This window comes from Halichoeres trimaculatus, unplaced genomic scaffold (assembly GCF_033239565.1).
Source record: "Halichoeres trimaculatus isolate MK-OKI-2021-1 unplaced genomic scaffold, fHalTri1.1 fHalTri1_scaffold_9, whole genome shotgun sequence".
NCBI classification, from domain to species: domain Eukaryota; kingdom Metazoa; phylum Chordata; class Actinopteri; order Labriformes; family Labridae; genus Halichoeres; species Halichoeres trimaculatus.
The window spans coordinates 34,653,598-34,676,709 of record NW_027437188.1 but is presented as its reverse complement, the minus strand read 5'-3'; the positions used below and the strand labels follow the sequence as shown (position 1 = coordinate 34,676,709).

The window sequence follows — 23,112 nt, the reverse complement described above, 5'->3', positions numbered from 1 at the left end:
CTGAGTAAAGTCAGGTGAATAACAGAGAAATCAATTTTTCTTTCCAACTGCCACTTCGTGCTTAAATGCTAGAAATAGTTCTAAGAATACAATTATATACGGGTTAGCATTATAGGTTAGCTAACTGTGAGTGACGCAGCAATTATTAATAATAAGACACACTCTGTTACATTACGATGTGGTGATTTCTAAGACTCCAAAGTTTAACACAATCTCACTGACGTTTAGCATTTTGGTTCGTGTGTTCTCTTGAAAATTATACACATCGGTAAAAGCATTTAAAGGGAAAAACGAACCTTTTAACGTCTTTAGCAGAGCTTTATATTTATACGAACCTACATGTAAAGGCGGGAGCAGACACTGCGGGGTTCACGGGGTTCACCCCCTCAGGTCTGCAGGGGCTCAGGCCTCCAGCAGATGGTGCTGACGTCACAAACAATAACACGTTTAATCACCAAAATTTACAGTTCTAATGGCAAAAAGGAAACAAATGATGAAATTAAAGGCATTTAACTGTCAACATCGCTTCAAGAAACATTATCATTAAGGTTGAAACAGATTTTGTTGACACTGCAGTCGGTATTTACTGTTATATTATGTTTATTAAAGCCTAAATAGGAAACACATCGTGTTAATATGGGAGGCCCCTTATTAAATAAATCATACTTTCTTAAACATTCACTATTAATAATACCATTTAAATGCCTCTCATGATGGTTGAAATTCTTAAAATTTCACAAATAGAAAAATATGTTTTCTTTGTGGACAAATGTTTATGTTTTTAGAAAATGTGACATCAAAACTTTGTCTTTTAATATATTAAGTTAGAACAGAATTGTACTTCTCTTTTAAAAGATATACTGGATATAAGCTTAGAATTAGTTTGCTCAAAATATAATTTTGAGTCAATTTAGATAAACTTGTCACCTCTAGAATATTTCATTACAGTTGTGCATGAGCAAGAAAAAATATAATAAAGGAGATAATGTCAGTCAATAAATAGCTATGTTTTATTTTGAATGTGAACTCACGCTGATATTTTATTCAAGGATTCAAGGAGCTTTATTGTCATTTCACACATGTAAAGACATGAGGTTATTATTGAAGTTAAGGTGGATCAATGATGAGCTGCAGAACATGACAAAGGTTGTCTGTTATCAAAAGGGTTAACTGTCTTCAGATTTAATATCTATTCCACTGTCTTTTGTTGATGAGATCTTGTACAAACTGAGTTTGGTTTGCTCACAAAGCTCCACCCCTCAACATGAGTCACCTGGTACAAACCAGGAAACTAACTGTTGGTTTGCCTCACCAAGACAAGACGAACACATGGACTGATAAAAAAACGATCAAATTCACCTTCAAACCACAAACGGACAGCTACTGGGGAAAATACTGGAATATCTGGAACTCTACAAAGACTGATATCAATCTTTGAAATTGTAAACAAGAGAGTGAAAGTAAGTTTGAAGGCTCAGAGAGTGATTTCTTTGCTTCTTTAGTTCTCTGCTGCAATTTCGTTTCATTCTGACTCATGATGGCGTCTAGACTGGAGGAAGATCTGTGCTGTCCAATCTGCCATGAGATCTTTAAAGATCCAGTCCTTTTGTCCTGCACCCACAGCTTCTGTGAAGACTGTCTGAAAAGCTGGTGGAGGGAGAACAAATACAGGGAGTGTCCGGTTTGTAAGGCAAGACATTCAAAGAAAAAGCCTCCCTGTAACCTGGCGCTGAAAAACCTGTGTGAGTCTTTCTTACTGGAGAGAGATCAGAAACCAGAGGATCTCTGTGGTCTGCACTCTGAGAAACTCAAACTCTTCTGTCTGGATGATGAACAGACAGTTTGTGTGGTCTGCAGAGATTCAGAGAAACACAGTGAGCACAGATTCAGACCCATCGATGAAGCTGCTCGAGAGCACAAGAAGAAGCTTCTGGAAACTCTGGAGCCCTTAAAGAGGAAGATTAAGGATTTTGAACGAGTCATAGGGAAGTTGGACAAAACTGCTCAACACATTCAGGTCCAGGCCCGACACACAGAGAGGCAGATTAAGGAGCAGTTTAAGAAGCTTCATCAGTTTCTAGAAGAGGAAGAGGAGGTCAGGCTGTCTGCACTGAGGGAGGAAGAGGAGCAGAAGAGTCAGAGGATGAAGGAGCAGATGGAGTCTCTGAGCAGAGAGATAGCAGCTCTTTCAGACACAGTCAGAGACACAGAGGAGCAGCTGAGAGCTGGAGACGTCTCATTCCTGAAAAACTACAAGGCTGCAGTGGAAAGAGTCCAGCAGCGCCCCCTGCTGGAGGATCCACAGCTGCCCTCAGGAGCTCTGATAGAGCAGGCCAAACACCTGGGCAACCTGAGCTTCAACATCTGGAAGAACATGAAGGGCACAGTCTCCTGCAGGCCTGTGATTCTGGACCCAAATACTGCTGATCCAGACCTCATCCTGTCTGAGGATCTGACCTCAGTGAGAGGAGGAGAGGGACAGGAAGTTCCTGAGAATCCAGAGAGGAGAATGTTCTGGTCTGTCCTGGGCTCTGAGAGCTTTAACTCAGGGACTCACAGCTGGGATGTGGAGGTCGGAGGCAATAAAGACTGGGGTTTGGGTGTGACATCAGAGCATATTCAGATGGACAGATTCATACTGTCAGGGTTTTGGATGATTCAGTTCTTTGATGGTGAATACAGAGCATCCTCCTCATCACATCCAGTCTTACATCTGCCTGTGGAGAATCGTTTCCAGAGGATCAGAGTGAATCTGGACTGGGACAAAGGACAGCTGTCGTTCTCTGATCGTGATACTTACACACACATTCACACCTTTACACACACTTTTACTGAGAAACTGTTTCCATGTTTTTTCACATGGGATGAACGACCTCTAACGGTTTTACCCCTGAAGGTTTCTGTGAGTGTGGAACAGCAAATATAGATGGTAATAGTGATGATGATGATTGATGCATTTTTATTTATAACCACCTGCTTACTTTACCTACTCCAACAAACTGAATATATAAATGCACCATGAAAAGTTTGCAAATTAGTGTTTCTTTGTTTTAACAATACTACTGGTTATTTCACTTTTAAGTGGAGACACATTTGTAAGAGAAGAGAAGCACAGATGAGTATGAGGGTAACCACCATAACATGTTAGCTAAATCTCCTCTTCCGATGCCAAACAGCTTATATGATACAGTAAAATCAGGATATTTTTTTTCCCTAAAGGATGTCAGGTAAAAATAAAACCATAAATACATAAGAAATATATACTGAGAAAATTCAATTTCACAGATATTTGTTAAAAATACAATGTTAAAGGAAAAAGCTGTGCTATTTAAATGGGTTAAATGAGTTGTTGTGGGCCTTGAAAGTTCATGTGTGTGTGTGTATGAATAGTTTGAGACCAGAAACACCAAAGAAAGTACTTAAAAAATATCCATGAACTGTCATAAATAATATTTTGGCTTTTTCAATGTATTGTTCGCGCTCTTAGTGGACAGGAAAGTAAAGTCTAGTAACGTTTAAGCAGCAAATCGAAATATTTCATTCATTTCAAACTGCTCCATCTGTTGTCTGCCTCAGGCTGCACTCACCTCTCATTGGTTCTTCTTGGTCAGCTGATCACAAATGAAGCCTCTGATTGGTTGTCGAACCAAAACAAGGCTTCACCAGGCAGCATTCTGATAGCATCGTCAGCTAACATTAGAATTACTCAAACGTCACTAAAATTCAGACTAAAATCGTCGCAGATTCACGTCGTTTTTGAGGAACAAGATCCGGAAAGCCTCTGAAAACATATCTATCACCTCTGTGCTTTAGAAATTCTCCTGAATACCGCGGAAACTGAGGTTATCCCGGAGGGAGCGCGAGCTCGCGGACGCAGACGTCAATGTGGCCGCCATATTGGTAGGGACATTCTGTAAAGCCGCAAATACACACGTATGTGAAAATATGCCTCTTGTCTGCTGTTGTACAAGCATATACATTTGTATTTGATATTACGAAATGCAAAATACATGTTTAACAGATGCCAGGCTGTCTAAAATGCTAATAAGACATATTAAACCCTATTCACCACTGATTCAGTCAACCTCAAACACCTGTCAAAAGTACTGTACCTCATCCTTCTGAACGTCCTGCTTACATTTGGTTTTTCTTTAGTCTGAAAACATAAAAACAGTAAGTTTAGAAGTTGATGTTTTTAGTATTAACTAATGTTTCTTTTCATTCCACATTTAAATAGAAAGTAGAATTAGGTAAGTCAAAGACAGAATAATTTTCCACAAAGGAACATTTTCTGAAGGCTGTAAGGTTTATTAAAATGTTGTAACTCTAAAAAATAGACTCAGTGTGAAACTTTGATGCATTTTATTGAAGTCTTCCGTCCACAGAGAGTAAAATGTTTCACAAGTGTTAGTGAAAAGTTTCCTCCTACAGAGGTTACGAAAAATACCACCGACAGATTTAAATACAGTACAAAATAAACACAAGAATGACATGCTGACAACTTCCCCTCCTCAGGTTCAAAAGAAGCCCCGCCCACTTTTCCTCATTACTTTAGATCAACCCTGAAACTCAAGCCTCAAGTTGACTGGGATCAACTGGTGCCCTGAACCCAACACCTCCAAGCAAAGCATGATGGGAGTTGTAGTAACATTGATTTTTTTTTTAATAAAAAGAGAATGCAAACTCATCAAAAACTTTCATTTGGAGAAAATTTTGCCAATAAAAGCGACTGTTTGGGACATCACATGTTATGACATCATAGCAGAAAGGGTGTGCGGCTTATTGATCTATAACGGCAAAATGTACATAATCATAAAGTTTCAGATTATAAAAACACAAACCAAAAATAAAGAAGAGAGTCCTCCATTGCTAATAAGAATGCTTTAACTTGGTAATTTTATTTTAAAGAAGCCTGGGGAAAGAGGTGTGGCCTCACTGTGATGTCATTTACCAAAATAAAATCTTAAAAAGACAAAAAAAAGAGAGAAAAAAAACATCAAATAGCACCAACAGTTATCTCAGGCTAAATAAATACTCTGATGACATTTACAGTAAAAATATAAAACGGTGGAGTTCAAACCTATTTACAAATTACAAAGAAATAAAACAGGACCAGAACCAGAACCTGTAACAGGACCAGAACTGGGCTAAAGCTAGGTGAACACTTAGACAGCAGTTTCCTCTTAGATGGAGAAACTGTCTCTATGAAACTGGAAATTTTTACACGGTGACAGCGGAGTTACAGAGTCTGATCTCATATGAAACTGTCAGACAGATTGATATTCAAGTGAACTTTATTCATAACAAAAGGACGACATGTCAGACTGAACTGAATCATTAAGCATCAAATAAGAAGATAAAACACAATGTTGGTTTCTGGATCTCAATCTTTCTTTTCTCAAGTCCTGGTTCCAGTCTTGATCCTGGTTCTGGTTCTGGATTCATGCTGAGAGTAACAGGACAGATTGTCACTCGTGGTCTGTTTGTGTTAAAGGATCCTAAAGCTGAATCTTGACTTTGTTAAGATGTGACTGCTGCTCTTTCTGATTTACACTGAAACTTAAAACATTAATAAAGAACATCAACTCAGGCAAAGCAGAAGGGGGCGCTCTGACCACGCCTGGTCTCAAAGAAAACTGGAACGAAAACATGTTTCAAGGTTTAATGTCAAATATATTCACAGCTTCTCACACGATTCTGTCCCTACTTATTAACAAAATACTGTCCGACCAATCACACAGTCTCTGCCTCTCAGCTGACCAATCAGAATGCAATTTTAGCCGTCCTATCAGAACCACTCTCAGCACAGTTCTGGTTAGGCGATAGAAGGAGGCGGGGTTTCTGTTCACTCAGGTGCTTTTACATTGTTCATTCAGGTGAGGGGAAAGGGCCATGTTGATGCTGCTGCCAACCAATTAACTGCTGCTTCACAGGAAGTGATGTAACAGGAAACCACATCAGCGCTAATACAACATTTGGTACAGCGAATTTACATTGGTCATTGCATTCCATGAAATGTTGGAAAACTAAATATGTTACGGTTTGAAGAGAGTGAATGAGGGGTTAAAGTCACAAAATAAAAGTCTTGTAAAGGATATAAACATCTGACTTTTACTAAATGTTTCTTCCGTCAGTTAATTCAGCAAACGTCACATCAGGGCTGATCCACACTAAGGCTGAATGATCTCTGAGGTGATTTCTTCTCTTTGAAATCCAAGTAAGAGTTTAGAACAAATTGTGTTATTCACAATTTTTTTAACATGATAAAATTCTGTGGTCTTTCTCTGGGGAAATCTAAAATGAGAAATTCCTCTAGAGTCCACTAAAGCCTGTCTCCATTAGTGAGTCTATTCCCATAGAGCTCCATGTTAAAAAAAATCCACTTTACAGCTGAAACAAACACATTTACGGTTTATAAATAAACATTTTTGGGTTGTTATTTCATTATTCCCAAAATCAGTTCAAGAATACATTTTTATTACCTTTTCTGAATTGTTCCTCCGCTATCATTTGGCTCTAGTGAGTGACATCACAGAGACTACAGTTTTGTTTCATGCACTTTTTTGCATATTACAGAGCCTAGATAGTGATTTTGAGCACTGAATCCCAAAATCTCATCACATTTATGTCTAGAGATGAAATCTCTAGACATAAATGAAATCTGCTTCCAGTAAACAAACCCTGATAAAAGTCCAGTTTTATGACCTGTTAGCTCAGCTCAGGACTAGGATATCTCTGTCCATTTGCCTCCAATGAGTCTCAGTTTTACTGACGCAAGTTAAATCTGACCCACTTAAGTGCTACAAACCTTTAATAATCAGATTTTACTCTGATCTAATGACAGGCTAAAAGGGTGCTCAAAGACCTTCATCATGGTGCTGATCAGTGCAAAGTCAAATTCATGATGTATCAGGTCTGCAAAACTTTAAAAATATCTACGATTAACAGCATTTCTTGTGCAGGATCAGCCTGTTTCCTTTTTTGAAAGTAAAACTCTGTCTTCCTATTTTTCTGATCACTTTTGTCAACTGGAGGTGCAAAATACCTCAAAGCAGATAGACAATGTTGTATTTACAGAGTCACTTTTGGTATTCCACAGGGTTCTGTTATCGGTCCTCTACATTTTTGGGTTATTCACATGTACAGAACAAGCAAGGTGGTTTCCTAAAGAACCATCAGCTCTCCCTTTGGTCAAAACTCCCTCAAACAATAGTGCACCTACTGATTAACCAACACCTTTGACTGTCTGTGACAAAAATGACCCAAACACCTCTCGAATGTAGCAGGTTTGAAGGTCTGATCACGTTTTTTTTTTAACTTACTGTTTAATTTTGCTCAAAACAGTTTCATCAACATTTTTCATCCATCTATTCAACATTTCTCTCTCAAATGTGGGTCTCCACCAGCTCCTTGGAAAATCTCTGGCTCTTAAACAGCCAAAAGTCTGCTCAGAAGTGTGGGGTCTAGCAAATGAGATCTGCTCAACTATGTGTTCTTTTTTCTGCCAGCAGAGGGCGCATGCTCAAATCTCAACCAGAAGTCTACAGGTAAAATAATTCAACTCTCCCTTTATTTATTCTCTAAAGCTATGGTTTCAGTCTCTAGTTTTAAGTCCCCTTCACTGACGATTCAAAGAGATATTTATAGCCAACGATACTCAACGATCACACAGAGGGTATTTTTATCGCTAAAATATTTCGACTATACTTTGACAACCAAAGCTAATCTGTTCACCCCAGTTTGAATTCCTGTCTGTTGTGACGTTTGCTGAAAAAAAGAAATAGAACAGTTTGTACCGTTCTAAGTTGCTGCTGTTGATCTCACCATGTCTAACTGATTGAAGTGATGGGTTGGTCCATTGGTCAGCAGCGTCATCCTAACGTGACTCTCTCCTCACAGACAAACATTTTTAGTCCTGTCCATCAGTGTTTTCTGCTCCTCCTCAATCCCTCATGCAGACGTTGCACCTCCCGATGCTCTCCCTTTGCTGCCTGGCCTCGGTTAGCGTGGAGGGGGAGCTGTTGGAGCTGGAGGTTGTCGTGTCCACGCGAGTCAGCCAGAAGCTGTAGATGTTGGCGAAGTAGTGGCAGGTTCCTCTGGGCCCCTGACACTCCACAAAGGGCTGGGCCCTGAAGTCTGTCAGACAGCTACCTGATGATGTCAGCGACTGACCCCCACCCTCATCACCTGCGCCTGTATGCTGCAACACACAGGAGGTGACATCATTAGTCCAACTAAGTCCCATAGTAGCCACTGCAACCCAAACAGCTACACCACAGAAAAGAATAAGAGAAAAGAGATCATTTGCTCTTGCAAGCTCCCAGCACCTTGACTGTGGATCTAGATCTGCACTATGATCAGCACATCAGCCTGGTTTTTGGAGTGGGGATCTCCCTTAACAAGTTATTTGCCAGGTTGGCCCCTGATTTCCAAGAGGCTGAACTATTTCCTTTAGTTCGAGCTAACGCTCACCCCAGCAGGCTGCACATCAGTAGTTCAACCTGTAGTACCTACCATGAGGAAGGAGTATCCGGTCCACAGGCTCCTCCAGTTTGGGGGACAGTCTGGCAGGTTGAAAGTCTGGCTGTGCAGCGCGACAGGTGAGGAGGGGGCCTCACACACCACACAGCGGCTGATGTGATCTTCAATCGAGGCTCCGCCCACTGGAAAACTGGGGACTGCTGCGGTCGTGGACAGCCAATAGGATTTATCGTTTCGGCTGGCGTAGGAACAGGCCCCCATGTTGCAGGAGGAGAATGGCATGGTGGAGAAAACCGGCATACACGAGCCCGCCTGACCTGCAGGTGTCATCAAACTATGTTAAACCAAACTCTTTGAGCGGGTCGTTTTTAGTTAGAACAAGTCTGTGTGTGTGTGCGCGTGTGTGTGTGTGTACCCAGGTCCTGAGTGTGAGCCTTCTCCTGACCCTCCAGGTACAGCAGACTGTAGCCCACCCATAGGACCCTCATGTTCAGAGGGCAGGCAGGGATCGTTGTTGATTGGCTGTGCATCACCAATAGGAAACCCGAGTTCAGCTTCCTGCATGGCCCTGGTTCACCTGGGTCACCAACAGCACCAGGATTGCCTGAGACACAAAGATCAGAGGACGCTTCATGAGACCACAGGGGTCAAACTAAAACCCATCATTCTGCTCTGCTCAGGTTTTTGTCTCACCTTTGTCTCCTATTACTCCACTTTCTCCTGGCAGGCCTGGCCCTCCTTGCTCTCCTTCTGAACCTGGGGTCCCATCTGGGCCAATTGGTCCTTGTGACCCAAAGTCCCCCTTTTTGCCTGGGAACACAATGTGATTTGTCGTAAGTAGGATCAGCACAAAGACTGTGACACATCGGACTGAGGTTCACATCAGACAGACAGCCTGATATGGAGACCTGGTATCTCTGCTTCGGTACCTTTAAGACCTGGAGGGCCAATCTCTCCTGGGACTCCAGGGTCTCCAGGCGGACCAGGAGGACCAGGAGGTCCTGGTGGTCCTGGAGGGGGTGGAGGATATGGGGGCGGAGGAGAGACTCGTCCTTTTTCTCCCTTGGGGCCCATCAGTCCAGGGAATCCTTGTGGTCCTGGGGGACCACTGGAACCGGAACAACCTTTAGGACCAGGACTTCCAGGTAGTCCCATCAGACCTGGTGACCCTCGCATACCTGTATGTAGACGGAAGATTTGGGCCAAAGATACGTCAGTAAGAGTTTCTTCACAGTCAGATATCAGGTTCACATAAACCCTCTCTGTGGAGTAAACAGACCAAACCTGTCTCCGTGGCAACAACAAAAGGAGAGTTCAAAGTCTGAGATGTTCTGTATATCCCTCACAGTGACCTACACCAGACAGTTCAAAGCCGGTTTTGGTGCAACCTCACAGTTAAGGCCCTCGGCTTGGCTTAATGGAAAGAGATTGTGTCAGCGAAATGAATAACTCAAGACCTCAGTAGGGGGTGAAAAAAACAAAGGCTGAGGTTCATTTCCTCTATTAAGTGTACTGTCTCTACTGAGCATGCTCAGAGAAAAAGTGAAAGGCACAGCTACTTATTGACTGTTTACAGGTCTGAGCCATCTGAACACTCAGAGCACAGACAGCAAATCCCGCACTGCTCTGTGATAAACAGCATCACCTGGCGAGATGTGTAAATTCAGGCTCTGGTCCAAAGTACGGGTCTACATGATCTGAATCTGGTTTCACAGAGGGGGATCATTTCAGGAGTTAAAAAACTCAGAGATGACCTTTTACTCCAGGACTTCCAGGGCTGCCTGGATATCCTTCAAGCCCTGGGGGTCCCCGTGGACCCTGAGGCCCCTTGCATCCTGTCTCCCCATTGTCTCCATCATCCCCAGGATATGGAGGATTTGGACCCGGATCCCCCATGTCACCAGGATCCCCTAAAAGGCCAAACAAAGTTCAGAGGTCATGTAGTGTGCTTTACCTGAAATTTTTTTTCCACCCAAAGTTTAAAGTCTGACCTGTATCTCCATCAGGTCCACGGCATCCAGGCTCTCCACGGGGCCCACGAACTGGATTTTTACAGTCAGGTCCAGGTTCACCTGGAGGTCCTGGAGCACCAACAGGCCCTGGAATGACACACAGAAATGCCTCATTGACAGAGAGTCATGAAAAGGTCTGCTTTACGGATCAGAGGGTGAACATGTAGATTCTGGATAGATCCACACCACCACAGACCTCTGGGTCCTGGGAGGCCTTTGGGTCCTTGGGGGCCAGGCTGGGATGTACCAATGGGTCCTGGAGGACCTGGAGGTCCTTTATCTCCTGGCAGCCCTTTGGTACCTGGAGGACCTGGAAGGCCCAGACCTGTCGAGACAGAAAGGCGTCCCCATCAGAGCTGCAGCTGAATGTTTCAGATGTTTTTAAAACATGAAAATAAAAGAATGAACGTCTCATTGAGGTCACTCACTAAACCGACAAGTCAGAGGTAAACTTGGTCTGTTATCAACATCTGCTGTAAACCTGCGGTAAACCTATGGTACTACCCTGATCTGGAGCCACTCCTTCACTCCACTTTAAATGATGTATCAAGAGGGCCCAAGATTAACCTGTGCAGAGGAAGACTCATACCTCTGGTCCCCATGTCCCCTTTCACTCCCTTCAGTCCATCCAGTCCATGAAGCCCCAGTGGTCCAGGAGGACCTGATGAAATAAAATCATTTATACACAAAAAATTAGACATAAGAAATACAATGAACAGGTCTGGATTTGTCATGTTGGCAGTTTTCTTTAACTAAACAGGAACATTCACCACGTAACCCCATCTGTTACAGTATAAGTTACATCTCATGAAGTTGTTAATTTGTCTTTTTTGTCTAGGGTCAGAGACTTATGTTGTATCGAGGAAAACTACAATCAACTCTAACCTTTAAGTCCTTGGCAGCCCTGTGGTCCAGGTGGACCATCAGCACCTGCCGTTCCAGGGAGACCTGTAAGACCTGGACGACCTCTGGGACCTGGGGGTCCAACCACACCTAAAATACAAACCAAACAGACAAGGTCAAAGTCTATTCTGCCTTTTAACAGGGGTCGAAATTTAGTCCAGCTGAATCTGAAATGAGTTTGAGCCTAAAAAACTGACCCATTTTGGACTGTATGGAGCAGAAAGCTGCATCAGGACTGAGATGTGTGCATAGTGCTACAAAACCTGGCTGATCTGACTGGCCGATGAAGCTGTTGGAGCTGGTAAACAGGCTTTTATTTTTGAACTTCATGACTCCTCTCCAGAAACCATTGAGGAACGGAACTGAGATTATGTCCCTACAGTTTATGAGTTCAGTCCAGATAAGCCTGTGTACCTTGTTGACCAGGGTACCCCTGATCACCCAGATCCCCTTTGCATCCTCTTCGCCCTAGACCCCCCATGAAACCTGGTCCACCAGTGTCTCCTCGAGGTCCTGGTGGTCCTGCAAAATGAATGAGTCCAACAGAGTCAGGTATCAACTCGTTTTACTCTCAGGTTAAAGCAGCATTTAGTGATCTTCATAGAGTCAGAGATCAATCATCACCTGGTGGCCCAAAGTCTCCAGGAGGTCCTTTGTCTCCAGGTGGACCAGGACCACCAATAGAGTCTCCTTTATCTCCTGAATTTATTGCACAGAAAACAGGATCAATCCATATTCAAACACACCTGCTGAGCAATGGTCATGGTGGGTAAATGGTTACCTGTGGGTCCAGTACAGCCTCGATTGCCAGGTACTCCAGGTTGTCCTACACATCCTTGGTCACCCTGCAACCAGAAACAAGAATGGATTCATATTTCTGAATGTAGAATATTTTGTCACAATAACCAGTGCCAGAGTTCTGGTTCTTTGGTTTGAACTTGAGTTTCTGTTGTTGTGAAAACCTCTTAAGCACTTTCAACAAAACACTGAACTTAACAAAACCTCATTCCACATTATGCAACTGGACTGGAATCGACCACCTTATTAGAATCAACACAGATGGCACTAATCAGATGTTTCTTAGCTCAACCAACCAGCCAACAACTCAGACATGAGGGAGACAAACCAAACTGAATGACATCCCCATACCTTAGTACAAACCAACAGCCTTAACTCAACAGACCCAAGCAGGAGGGACAGTTGGGAGGTGAAATGAAATGACTTTAACATTTCAGGATTGGATGGATAATCCTCTAATAACATCCCCCCGAAAGATGTGCTCATAAAGACTCCAAACTATCCATAACAACAGGACTAACTCCTCTTTCCAAACTGAAGATCATGTACATCCCTGGAGCAGGACTCACTCACAGGCTCTGAGACTTTGTTATACCCTGCATATATTCTTTGACAAGTTGCTTTACCTCCTGTTTGACTCCCAGATAACTTCTGTGTACACCAATCTACATGTATTACTCTGTTCATGAAGCTATTTGTATCTCACTGGATCTCCTGTCTCTCCTGGAAAGCCAATGAGTCCTTGTGCTCCTGGACGCCCAGGTGGTCCAGGAGGTCCTGGTACACCGTTCCTTCCGGGGGGTCCTGGGAGACCTGGGATCCCGGGGGCTCCGTCAAGGCCTGGATACCCAGGGTTACCGAAAGTTCCTTGTGCCCCTTTATCTCCTGTGAAGACAGTAAGTAGACTGATGTGATTCTTGCAACCGTGTTTCAACAAAATGAGCTTCAGATTTAACATGGCATCAGTGGTAAATGACCAAAAACCACAAACACCGGACCAGACCTGTCCAAAATGCTCAGACTGACCCAGTGGGTCTTCTCAACTCGACTCAGCAGCTCTCTGTGTTAGATGACCTGAGAGTACCATAACCAGACTCTACTTATTCAGGACTTGACTTTTTCTGATTCATCCCATTTCCTTGACTTGGCCTCATTCCTCTAAAGTTGACTCAACCTGACCTATCTTGACATATCTGGAGCTGGTTAGCCTCAGTCAGCCATAACCTGACTTGATATAACCTGTGCTTTTTAGGTACAACTTGAAACTCTGAAGTCTGATGAAACTGATCCAGACAAACCGGTCTGAAACTGATACAACAAATCTAAACTGGACTTAACTCAGACCTCACATGCTCTAACAAAGGTTTCTTTGGTGTCCGCTCTGACCTCGTGGTCCAGGAAAGCCGTTGATGCCTGGGGGTCCTGGGTTTCCTTGCTCCCCTTTAATGGGAATAACCCTGGTGTTTCCTGGAGGCCCTGGGGCACCTTTACAGCCTGCAGAGGAAGATGAATTTAAAGTGACAGGACAGTTTACTATGAAGGTCTATCACAGCAGTAAAGTCCCTACACGGTGTGTGTACCTTTCTCTCCTTTTGAACCTTCACATCCTCGAGCTCCATCTCGACCATTGAGCCCTCTCTCCCCCTTCCTACCAGGAGGTCCAGGGAATCCTGGTGGTCCAGGGGACCCTGGTGCCCCATCTAAGCCCCGGGGCCCTGTCAGACCTGAAATATACCGTGAGCATTTATGTCAACCTGCGTTTATTAACCTCTCAAACATGTGTGTTGGTGTGAGGAGCTCACCTCTCAGACCTCCAGGACCTGGCAGTCCTGGATTTCCAATTACTCCAGGGGGGCCTGGGAGCCCTGGGTACCCTGGAAAACCAGGTGAGCCAGGTTTTCCTACAGGGCCTTTAGGTCCAAACCCTGGAAAGCCCTCATCTCCTGTGTCACCTTTTTCCCCAGCACACCCTGGCAGTAAAGAAGTCAGAGACAGAGACCACATCAGTGTCACATTGCACAGTAGATGGAACACATTATTGGGAGTTAACGTTTACCTGGGGGTCCAATTGGACCCGGGGGACCCATAGGACCAGGGACACCCGGTCTTCCTTTAGGACAGAATTCAGCAACGGGTCCTGGGGGACCAGGTAAACCTGGGGCCCCATCCTGTCCTCTTTGTCCTTTAGGTCCAGGGCGCCCAGAGAGACCAAGGTTGCCTTTTCAAACAGAGGAGAAGAGTATCAATACAGCCCTTAATGGATTCCAACAAATCAGGAGGTTGATAAGAAACAGGTTCTTAGTGGTTTTCAAATTATTTCAATCTGTTTAAATCAAAAGAGACCACAAAAGAGGTAAAAAACTGGAGCACCACTTCTGACCAGATTATTATTATTATTATTATTATTATTATTATTATTATTATTATTATTATTATTAGTCACATGACCAGCTGAAAAAAGGGGACTTAAGAGATGCTGAGTCTCTCAAAAGAAAAGACTGGAAGAGGTTCACCTCTCTGTGAAAGACTGCATGAGCAGATAGTTCAACAATTTGAGAATAATGGGCCTCATTCACTAACAGTGTATACACACAAATTTGTGCCCAAATCTTGCGTATGAATGTTCACTGAATACTCATACTTATCTATTTGTTCCCAAAAATATCCAGCCGTTGTTTTAACGTGTCGTTACTGTTTTGGATACCTGTTGCGATCTCCCTCACAGCACACACAAAGCAAGATCACTGGTCACCTCGTAAAGACCCCCAACGAGGGGACTGGGGGAGAGCTGTGTGGCTGACACTGGCCACGCAGATATCGAGGTTGATTTTGCCTCCTTCTGAGGCACTGAACAGATATACTTATACAGATGAATTGGGGTGTGGTAGTGTGCTGTTTGCAGCTTGTGGGCACTTGCCTGTCATTTTAGAATGACTCTGATTCACTACCATAAGCATGGTGGTGAGAAGAAAATTGGCTGGGGCCACGTGTCATGAATCTGACAGTGGTTTTGTGTAAACGTGGAACTTGAGCGCAGAGTAAGAACATTTCTATGCATTTATTAGTGAATAAGGCCCAGTGTTCCTCAGAGTGAGTGTAATTCATCATCTACAGGTTATCACGTCAAAAGATTCAGAGGATCGGGAAATAACTCTGAACAAAAGGTTTTTCCAGATCCTCTTAGCCTAAGTCTAATACTTTACCCGGCAGTCCATCATTCCCTGGAGGGCCAGGGACTCCTTTAGGTCCCTGTGAGCCACGTCGCCCGGGGAAACCAATTGTTCCTGGGGGGCCCACATCAGTGTTTCCTCTGAGGCCCCTGAGTCCAAGGGAGCCTGAGAGCCCTGGTGAGCCTGGTGACAGAAAACAACTGAAGGTGAATCATCCGAGATTTTCAGTCTTACTTCGGTCACCATCATGAGTTCTCTAAGGAAAAGGTTTTACTAGATCAGATAAACTTTGAAATGCTGACTGAGATAATGACAAACAATAAACTAACAGGACAGGACAACTCGATGACTAGAATGGTTTTGGTGCCAAACAGAAGCAGTGATTGTTGATTCACAGATCAAGTAGCTAGAAACATGACTGTACCTGGCTCTCCAGGATAACTGATGCCTTCACTTCCTTCATCTCCAGTCTCTCCAACAAGACCTGGGGGTCCTGTAGGCCACACAGATGTATTCATATGTATGGTTATTGAGCACAGTTTGTTAAAGGTAAGGTGGACTACAGGTGTGGCTCAGGTGTTGCAATAACATCTAGTACCTTGTCGTCCAGGTAGTCCCTGAAGTCCAGGTTGTCCTCTGTCTCCTTTAATGCCATCAGAACCAGTGAGACCAGGAAAACCTGGAGGCCCAGGGGGTCCTGGGTAACCTGAAAAAAACAACATGTCAATAGGATGTTAGGCAGGTCACAGGAAGTCAGAAAAACAGGTGGATGCTCAAGAGGTTCTCTTACCTGGATTTCCCATGTCCCCCTTTTCTCCTGGAGCACCTGGGTTTTGGGGTATACAGGGCAGAGTGTCACCTGCAGGGAGAGGAATCAAACCATGGGGGGGGAGAGGTCAGAGAGATGGTGGCAATTGATTTTTGACAGGTTATACTAGTTCGATTGCTGACCTTTCACTCCCTTTGGTCCGGCAAAGCCAGGGTATCCTGGAGGTCCCATGTCTCCAGGGGCCCCTCGCTCTCCTATTGCCCCGACAACACTTGACCCCACTGAGCCTGGGGGTCCAGCATATCCTTTTGGCCCAGGGGGTCCTGGGTAGCCTCTGTCGCCCTTAAAACCACGGAGACTTCCACCCTGAAACCGTATGAGACCTGTTGGTGCATGTATTGCAATGATTTTGCTGGAGAAGTCCTCTGAGTCCTCTGACTGGAGGAAACAAGCTGTGACTTTCCAAATCATCGGTCAGGTTCATTTATAAACAAGACACGGCAGACCAGTTTGATTATGTTTCTACAATTCAGGACAGTATCAGAGAAGAATTGCGGTGACTAAAACTCTTTCATATGGCTGTGTTCGTGCTGTATCTAAAGGATCAGTCAGCGCAGGTTGTACAGGGCTGAGGTGAATCTCAGAGTTTGAAGATAAGGGAAACTTGACTGCATCTCCGAGCTCTCTGTTTAGGTATAAACCTGTATTTTACAGTCTCAGCCCCAGGCTACAGATTTAAACATGTTATATGTGTCCAACTCACTTTGGGGCCACGTTCTCCAAGCGCCCCAGGCATCCCTTCAAGTCCGTCTCTCCCAGGGAATCCTTTCGGTCCCTGAGAACCTGGCAGACCTCTGATTCCTTTTTCACCTGGAGAAAAGAGTCCAACCAGAGTGATTGATAAGAATAATTTACAGTTAATGTGAGTTTGGGAAAGGTAAAAACGGTAAAACTCACCTTTGATATCCACCACAATGAAGTCTCCCCTTTGACCTTTGAATCCTTTAACACCTGGAAATCCAGCCAGACCCTGCAATCAATCCATCCATCAGTCAGTCAGTCCATCCGCCTGCTCACATGACCTATGATCTAGTTGTTGAACTCACCTCCTCTCCGGGTCCTCCTGGTACTCCAGGAACACCCTTCTCCCCTCTTGGTCCTGGGGCCCCTGGGACTCCTGGAGAGCCTGGGACCCCCCTTTCACCCTTAGGACCAGGGGGCCCCTCTATATCAGGTATATCAGTGCAGCCACAGTTGCCCTGTCTACCTGAAACACACATGCAGGTTCATAAATATGTGAACAGAAACTCAGTAACGTGGGAGAAGCTTCAGTTCTCAAAGATAGAAATGAAGAACAACTCTAGACTTATAAACAAAACAACTGGAACTCTAAGAATTCAACAGCATTGTACCATATGACAGGAAAGGACAGGATACAGAGCGATGTAATGTGGTAGGATAGTGTAACCCAGGTCAACAAACCTTAAGATGGAAATAATTTTTATTTCGACATTAAGATAACTGTGAAAATTAGCTTAAGCGTTAATATGTATTACCAATGTAAATGTGCAGTCTCACATGTTCTAAGAAGATCTCATGTTGATGGATAAGGTTTCTTAGTCTAGTAGAGATAACCAATCAGTAGCTAGCTTTAGCGTCTCACCCAGGATGTAATTTTATGAAATTCAATACGAGATAATACCGTTCACAGCACTTGTGGCTTGAGTACAGCCAAAGCAAAGTTGCTGAAACCAAAGTAATGATTGCATAAAATGATCGCATGAGAATCTGATATCAGGATCTCAGGCAGCAGACCGGGGTCATGCCTATCTACAGCAGGCAGGCCCTAAGGAAGGCTAATGCTATTCTGGATGGTCCTAATCATCCACTTCAGTTTGAGCTTCCGGCCGTTTTAGAGCTCCTATGAGGACGACCACTACTTATTTGAACATTATTACATTGCCCTTTTTGCAAATACTTGGTATATTTTCCATTTTTGGTATTAGCTCTGGACTGGACATTTGTGATTTTGTGTGTTTAGTGTCTCAGTCATGTTTATATTTTTTCTGACTTTCAATTGGGTCTTATTCTGATTCTGAACTTTTATCACAAGTGAGACATGTTTGGTCGTTTGTGGTGAGAAAGAGTTGAATTGGACAGGTGTTTGAGGTTTTCTTTGGATGTGGATGAGGGGCAGATGGCAAACTAAAGCTAGGAGTGTGTCCGGTTCTTCATAAGGGGTTCACCCTCCGTCACCCTACTAACAAGACTTCTTGGATCTGTTTCGACAAGGAACTTATTACATTCTCCTCTCAACTCGAGTTCATTATCCAACTGAAAAAAAAACAGCATTTTTTTTACTTTTGTTTTATTTTATGGACTTCCAAAGATTTGGATGATCAAAATTGGAGAATATTGTATGTGTAGAACATTGTAATTTCAAGAATTTGAAGTCTTGAAAAATGATAGCCCTCTGCCTGTGCTCTGCATTTATTTAATCTAATTTACATGTAATTCTAAATGTGTCATCTTGGTACATCAAGAGAGGATAAATGGGTCTTTAGGAGGATAGAGTGTGATACTAAACAATAAAAACCACAAGTTTTGGTTCAGCATGATACCAAACCATTTGTTGAACTTTGATAAGATTTGTTTCACCTCAGATTCTAATTAATGAGTCAAGGACCTTTTCACGACTTGAAGTTAGACACCAACCTTTAAACCCTTTGAAGCCTCGATCCCCAGGTGGCCCTTGGTCACCTGGATCTCCAGTTTCTCCAGGTCGTCCAGTAATGCAGTATCCACCTAAAGGGCAGAAGAATGAGTCAGCCAGAGGAAAAGAGAAGAGGTTTCGGGATTTGAACGCCAGCTTGCAGGACAGGAATGATGTAACAGGAGTAACACTGACAGGCGGAACTATTGTTCCCTTGTACCTGGTATTCCCGGTTCTCCTTTCAGTCCTTGGGGTCCAGGGCGTCCAGGTTTCCCAGGCTCTCCAGGTGTGGGTCCATCTTTAAACCCCTCACCTGGGTCTCCCTTTTCTCCTTTACATCCAGGAGCACCTGGCAGACCCACAAATCCTGCTGACCCTGAAGGAGGACCCAGAGAGCCTTAAATAATGTTCAGATACTAAAAGGATTTTTACACAGAACCGCTTTAAGGGGTCTTGATCCAGTTCCAGTTCTTGATGTTCGTTCATCCTGGATGTGACAGCAGAAGGTACTCACCAGGTATGGACCTGCCAGGAGCTCCCTGGGGCCCATGCATCCCCATTTGGCCAAAATCCCCTGGTGGGCCCCTTGGTCCAGTGGCCCCAGGGTCTCCAACTTCACCTGGAGGACAGGAGAGTTAGCTGAAACCATGACGGAGTGATGACATCATATCCTGTGTTTGATGATTGTCTACCTTTGAGTGGGACCTCTACAAACTGAGGGAGCCCTTTAGGACCTGGATCTCCCATCATGCCCTGCAAACAGGCATCACATTATAGATCAAACACGGGACCTCATCCCTGATTGGCTGAAGTTTGGTTACTAATCCTTGCTTCGTGTAATTCCCTTTACATGATTGGTCAGATTTGTGCTGACCATGGACTGAATCAGTGTTTGACCTAAAAGCAAAATTAGACAAGCTCACCTTGGGACCTTCTTGACCAATCAGACCCGGCAGACCTGGATTCCCTTGAATCCCCTGAAGCACAAACATGCAGTGAAAAAAATAGCTGAACACAAATTTGTTTAACAGTGAATTAAACCCAGTTTGATTCTCCATCATTGTCTGAGTTATCTGACCTCACTGAAGGAAGGCCGCTCTGTGGCAGCAGACCTCTATGTGTCAGTCGCTAATATTTGGCTCTAAAAGCTGACTAACGTACGTGAACAAAACTGTGACAAGCTGAACGAGCCAAACAATCTAAATTACAGAAACAGCCTGAGTTCCCATCACCAGGAGTGTCTACACTGAGGTTACCTGAGGAAGAAAGATTAAATCCTCTGGCTATAATGTGTCTGAACTGGGTCGGTCTTGAGTTTGGGACCTTTTCTCTTGCAGCATGGGTGGCTGGTTGGCCTATTGACACTTTTTCCTAGAACTCTGCTCAAGATGCCCAAAGCGTGGTTGTTTTCTCATCTTTGATTAGGAGGTTTGACTCACCTTGAATCCTCTTACTCCAGTCCGCCCAGGGCTACCAGTAAGTCCCTGAAACACAGACACACACCATGGACTCTGTGATCCACCATCGACACGATTCACCTTTCATACATTAGTATGAACTCTTTCCATCTTTTCGTTACTGAACTCAATGAGTAATTTCTGCTCTTCTTAGCATTCCGATTAACCAGTGGAGTTCACTGAATAGAAGACATAATGCAAACATGGAGGTTTCCTCACCCGAGGTCCAGGAAATCCCACAATCCCCTTCTCTCCTTTGTTTCCTGGGAGAGATTCAAAACCCTGAAACCACAAATACAGATTGTCTTTAGATCCTCATGTTATGGTCTGATGCATAGGGAGTTTATAGGGGAGTACATCATCCCTGATTACTTTAAAGGGATATTTCTGATTTTTTTAAGTGAGATTGATGAGTTACAGTGAAATACTGTTGGGAGAAACAGCACACGACCTGGACCTGATGGGGGCCAAGTCTAAGCCCAATTTTAGGCAATCTAGAGAGATTCTGACCCAAGAACTCATCCCATCGCAATTTGTTTTTGTAATTTCAACAGACACTAAAGGGACATGTTCTTCTATCTGCAGCTCACTGATCATCTTTCAGAAAGAGGTCGCAGACTGGAATGAAGCTCCAGACAACTGCTCAAGGGATATCTTCATGGGGCGTTCAACCTAGACTGCTAGGCCATACTAGTGGCCCGGTAGAACTCTTAGGGCTGAACCCTGTCCTTATCAAACTCGGTTCAGTCACACCTGTGTTTGGTCTAACCTTTGTCTGATCAAACCTCTGTGTTTGGAAGAACCCGGGGAACTCTTTGGTGGAATTCTGCATTGAATTGGGTACACCTATTTCAAAGAAGCCCCTGTTTTGTAGAACAAACCACAGGAACCTCAAGTCTATCACAACCTGACCATGTCCAGTAGAACTCTTCCTTTAGAGGACTCTACTCTACTGAAACCCTAGTTTAAGGGAATCCAGTTCAGTCAGCTTTTGTGTACAAAAGAACTTTCTGTGGAGCTCTAGAGCTTTAGTATCTAGACCTACCGGCAGTCCAGAGTTTCCACAGACTCCTTTAAGTCCTCGAGAACCCTGCAGAGCAAAACAGAACCCAACATTTCAGCCAACACCAACCAACACTATGATAAATAGAAACAAAAATTAGTGACAGTGAAGTCCCGCCCACCTTTTCTCCTTTGATGTAAAGATCTTCTGGTGGGTCCACATACTCAAATGGCCCTGGAGGGCCCTGGAGGCCCTGCTCCCCCTGTGGATGACACAGTGTACTGCAATACCACACCTTCACTTTTAGAAACATTAACTTTCTGTAAGAACAAAACTGAGACCACTCTGTAATGTAGTTTGAGTAAAGGGGACTAAGACATCTTAAGTCTTCATTCTGTCCATCTCCCATTCCCTCTGATTGGCCAGCTCTCAATAGGCCTGTCAGGGGTGGGGCTATGGGTAGACCTTGGTGTTTAAGGGCCTCCAGCGTGTCATGAACTAGTTAGGAGATCCTTATGTGATGACCTCAGGATTACAGTAGATCCCATGACTGTTTTTACAACATGGGTTCATTTAGCCATCAGAGGGGGAAAGCCTCCTGTGATGTCACTTTAGGGGCGTGGTTACATAAGTGTTGTTTTTAGCGTACCTCATCTCCTTTCTGTCCCGGCAGAGATCGACCTTTTTGTCCCTGAATCAGAAACAGAGCAGTGTGAGTAGTTTTATTTCCCTCTGATTCTCACAATTCTTTATTAATAAGAGTTAGACACTTACAGGTGGGCCCCTGAAACCAGGCAGACCTGGGAGACCCTGTAGATACACAAACACTTTCAGGATCAATGAAACACTTCATCTCGACATGTGACATTATTCCTTGAACCAAAATCTACATCACATGTAAAAAGTTTTGAATTTTGTGCAGGTTTTTCTTACATTTGTCCCGTCCAGTCCTGAAATACCCTGGAGTCCCAATGGGCCAGGAAGACCTGGTTCACCCTGTAGATAGATTTAAGATAGACAGATATGATCATTGGTCCACTGACCTCTCTTTAAACTAGATAATGTCAGAGATGTTGTTTGGCTCTAGTTTTATGGACTGAAGAAGCTCAACTCAAACAGGAGAGTTAAAGAAACTATGCTGTAGAGTACAGTGATGTTAAGGTGAGTGTAAATGTTTCTCACCTGCAGACCAGGTGTTCCAGACGACCCAACGTCTCCCTGTTGAACACAAACAGAAGTTCTGGTCATCTGACAAACTGACTTATTAATAATAACTTCAGAGTCATCTTTAAATGAGAACAAAACGTTTGTCAAGGACCACATGTGGATAAAAAACAAGAGCACCAAAATATTTGATAATCTCTGGTGATCAGCCACCTGACCTGAGGACCGGTAAAGGGACATGACATGAAATGTTATTTAAATACTCTAAATTCATTGACTAGTCCCGTTTAACTGTGTTTTTAACAGTTTATGAAATGGCCGTATCGTCTTTTTAGTAAGCTTTCTCACACTCGGCCTCTCAGTTTCCATCATCATAATAATACGGATCTGCTCTAATGTGCTGCCGGAAGTTGTCTAAGGGGGTTGCAGATAAATGCAGAGGCAAAAAAACACCCAAATGGAAGCCCCAGATGCTGAAAGCTGCATCAGCTACGTAACAGCATGACAGCATAGCAGAGCAACACAGTGTACCCATTAATAACTCAAAGAGTTTCTAGCTCCACCTTCTGGGTTTGATCAGTATGTCTGGCACCCCAACAGATTGGTACCAAAGAGTGGGTACAGGTCAGTAATTTAGGGATC

The 23,112-nt window shown here is 43.8% G+C and overlaps 2 protein-coding genes across 3 annotated transcripts; one reads left to right on the top strand and one right to left on the bottom strand.

Annotated features, from left to right (window-relative positions):
* The first annotated feature begins 1,438 nt into the window (after positions 1 to 1,438).
* Positions 1,439 to 2,926, top strand: LOC141798142 (nuclear factor 7, ovary-like). The gene has a single exon (XM_074679953.1). The coding sequence runs from the start codon at positions 1,535 to 1,537 to the stop codon at positions 2,924 to 2,926; it is 1,392 nt and encodes a 463-aa protein (XP_074536054.1). The 5' UTR covers positions 1,439 to 1,534.
* Positions 2,927 to 4,382: 1,456 nt separating this feature from the next.
* Positions 4,383 to 20,305, bottom strand: col4a4 (collagen, type IV, alpha 4). 2 transcript variants are annotated; one of them, XR_012599085.1, is made up of 33 exons: positions 20,286 to 20,305; positions 19,770 to 19,823; positions 19,539 to 19,599; positions 19,361 to 19,465; positions 19,067 to 19,222; positions 18,849 to 18,938; positions 17,240 to 17,400; positions 17,091 to 17,163; positions 16,897 to 17,003; positions 16,316 to 16,499; positions 16,155 to 16,223; positions 15,963 to 16,070; positions 15,789 to 15,857; positions 15,398 to 15,547; positions 14,251 to 14,412; positions 13,997 to 14,164; positions 13,775 to 13,918; positions 13,581 to 13,688; positions 12,901 to 13,079; positions 12,178 to 12,241; positions 12,021 to 12,095; positions 11,811 to 11,918; positions 11,379 to 11,486; positions 11,083 to 11,154; positions 10,690 to 10,818; positions 10,473 to 10,580; positions 10,236 to 10,391; positions 9,411 to 9,659; positions 9,175 to 9,291; positions 8,897 to 9,085; positions 8,515 to 8,798; positions 7,825 to 8,200; positions 4,383 to 5,446 (listed from the first exon to the last, which is right to left on the bottom strand). XR_012599085.1 is itself a non-coding variant. In XM_074678929.1 (32 exons), the coding sequence occupies exons 3-32, from the start codon at positions 19,594 to 19,596 to the stop codon at positions 7,943 to 7,945; spliced, it is 4,008 nt and encodes a 1,335-aa protein (XP_074535030.1). In that variant the 5' UTR covers positions 19,597 to 19,599; positions 19,770 to 19,823; positions 20,286 to 20,305; the 3' UTR covers positions 4,383 to 7,942. The 2 variants fall into 2 exon arrangements, 1 of the variants encoding a protein (XP_074535030.1); XM_074678929.1 differs by having other exon boundaries at positions 4,383 to 8,200.
* Positions 20,306 to 23,112: the final 2,807 nt, after the last annotated feature.

Excerpts from the sequence above, each read along its gene's own strand:
- col4a4 (XM_074678929.1), bottom strand. The coding sequence starts at position 19,596 with ATGATGGGAGATCCAGGTCCTAAAGGGCTCCCTCAGTTTGTAGAGGTC. Across the intron at positions 11,487-11,810 it reads GGGGTACCCTGGTCAACAAG|GTGTGGTTGGACCCCCAGGT; the intron begins GTACACAGGCTT and ends TTTGTATTTTAG. Across the intron at positions 11,155-11,378 it reads GGGCTGCCAAGGACTTAAAG|GTCCTCCTGGACCACTGGGG; the intron begins GTTAGAGTTGAT and ends TTATTTCATCAG.
- LOC141798142 (XM_074679953.1), top strand. The coding sequence starts at position 1,535 with ATGATGGCGTCTAGACTGGAGGAAGATCTGTGCTGTCCAATCTGCCAT.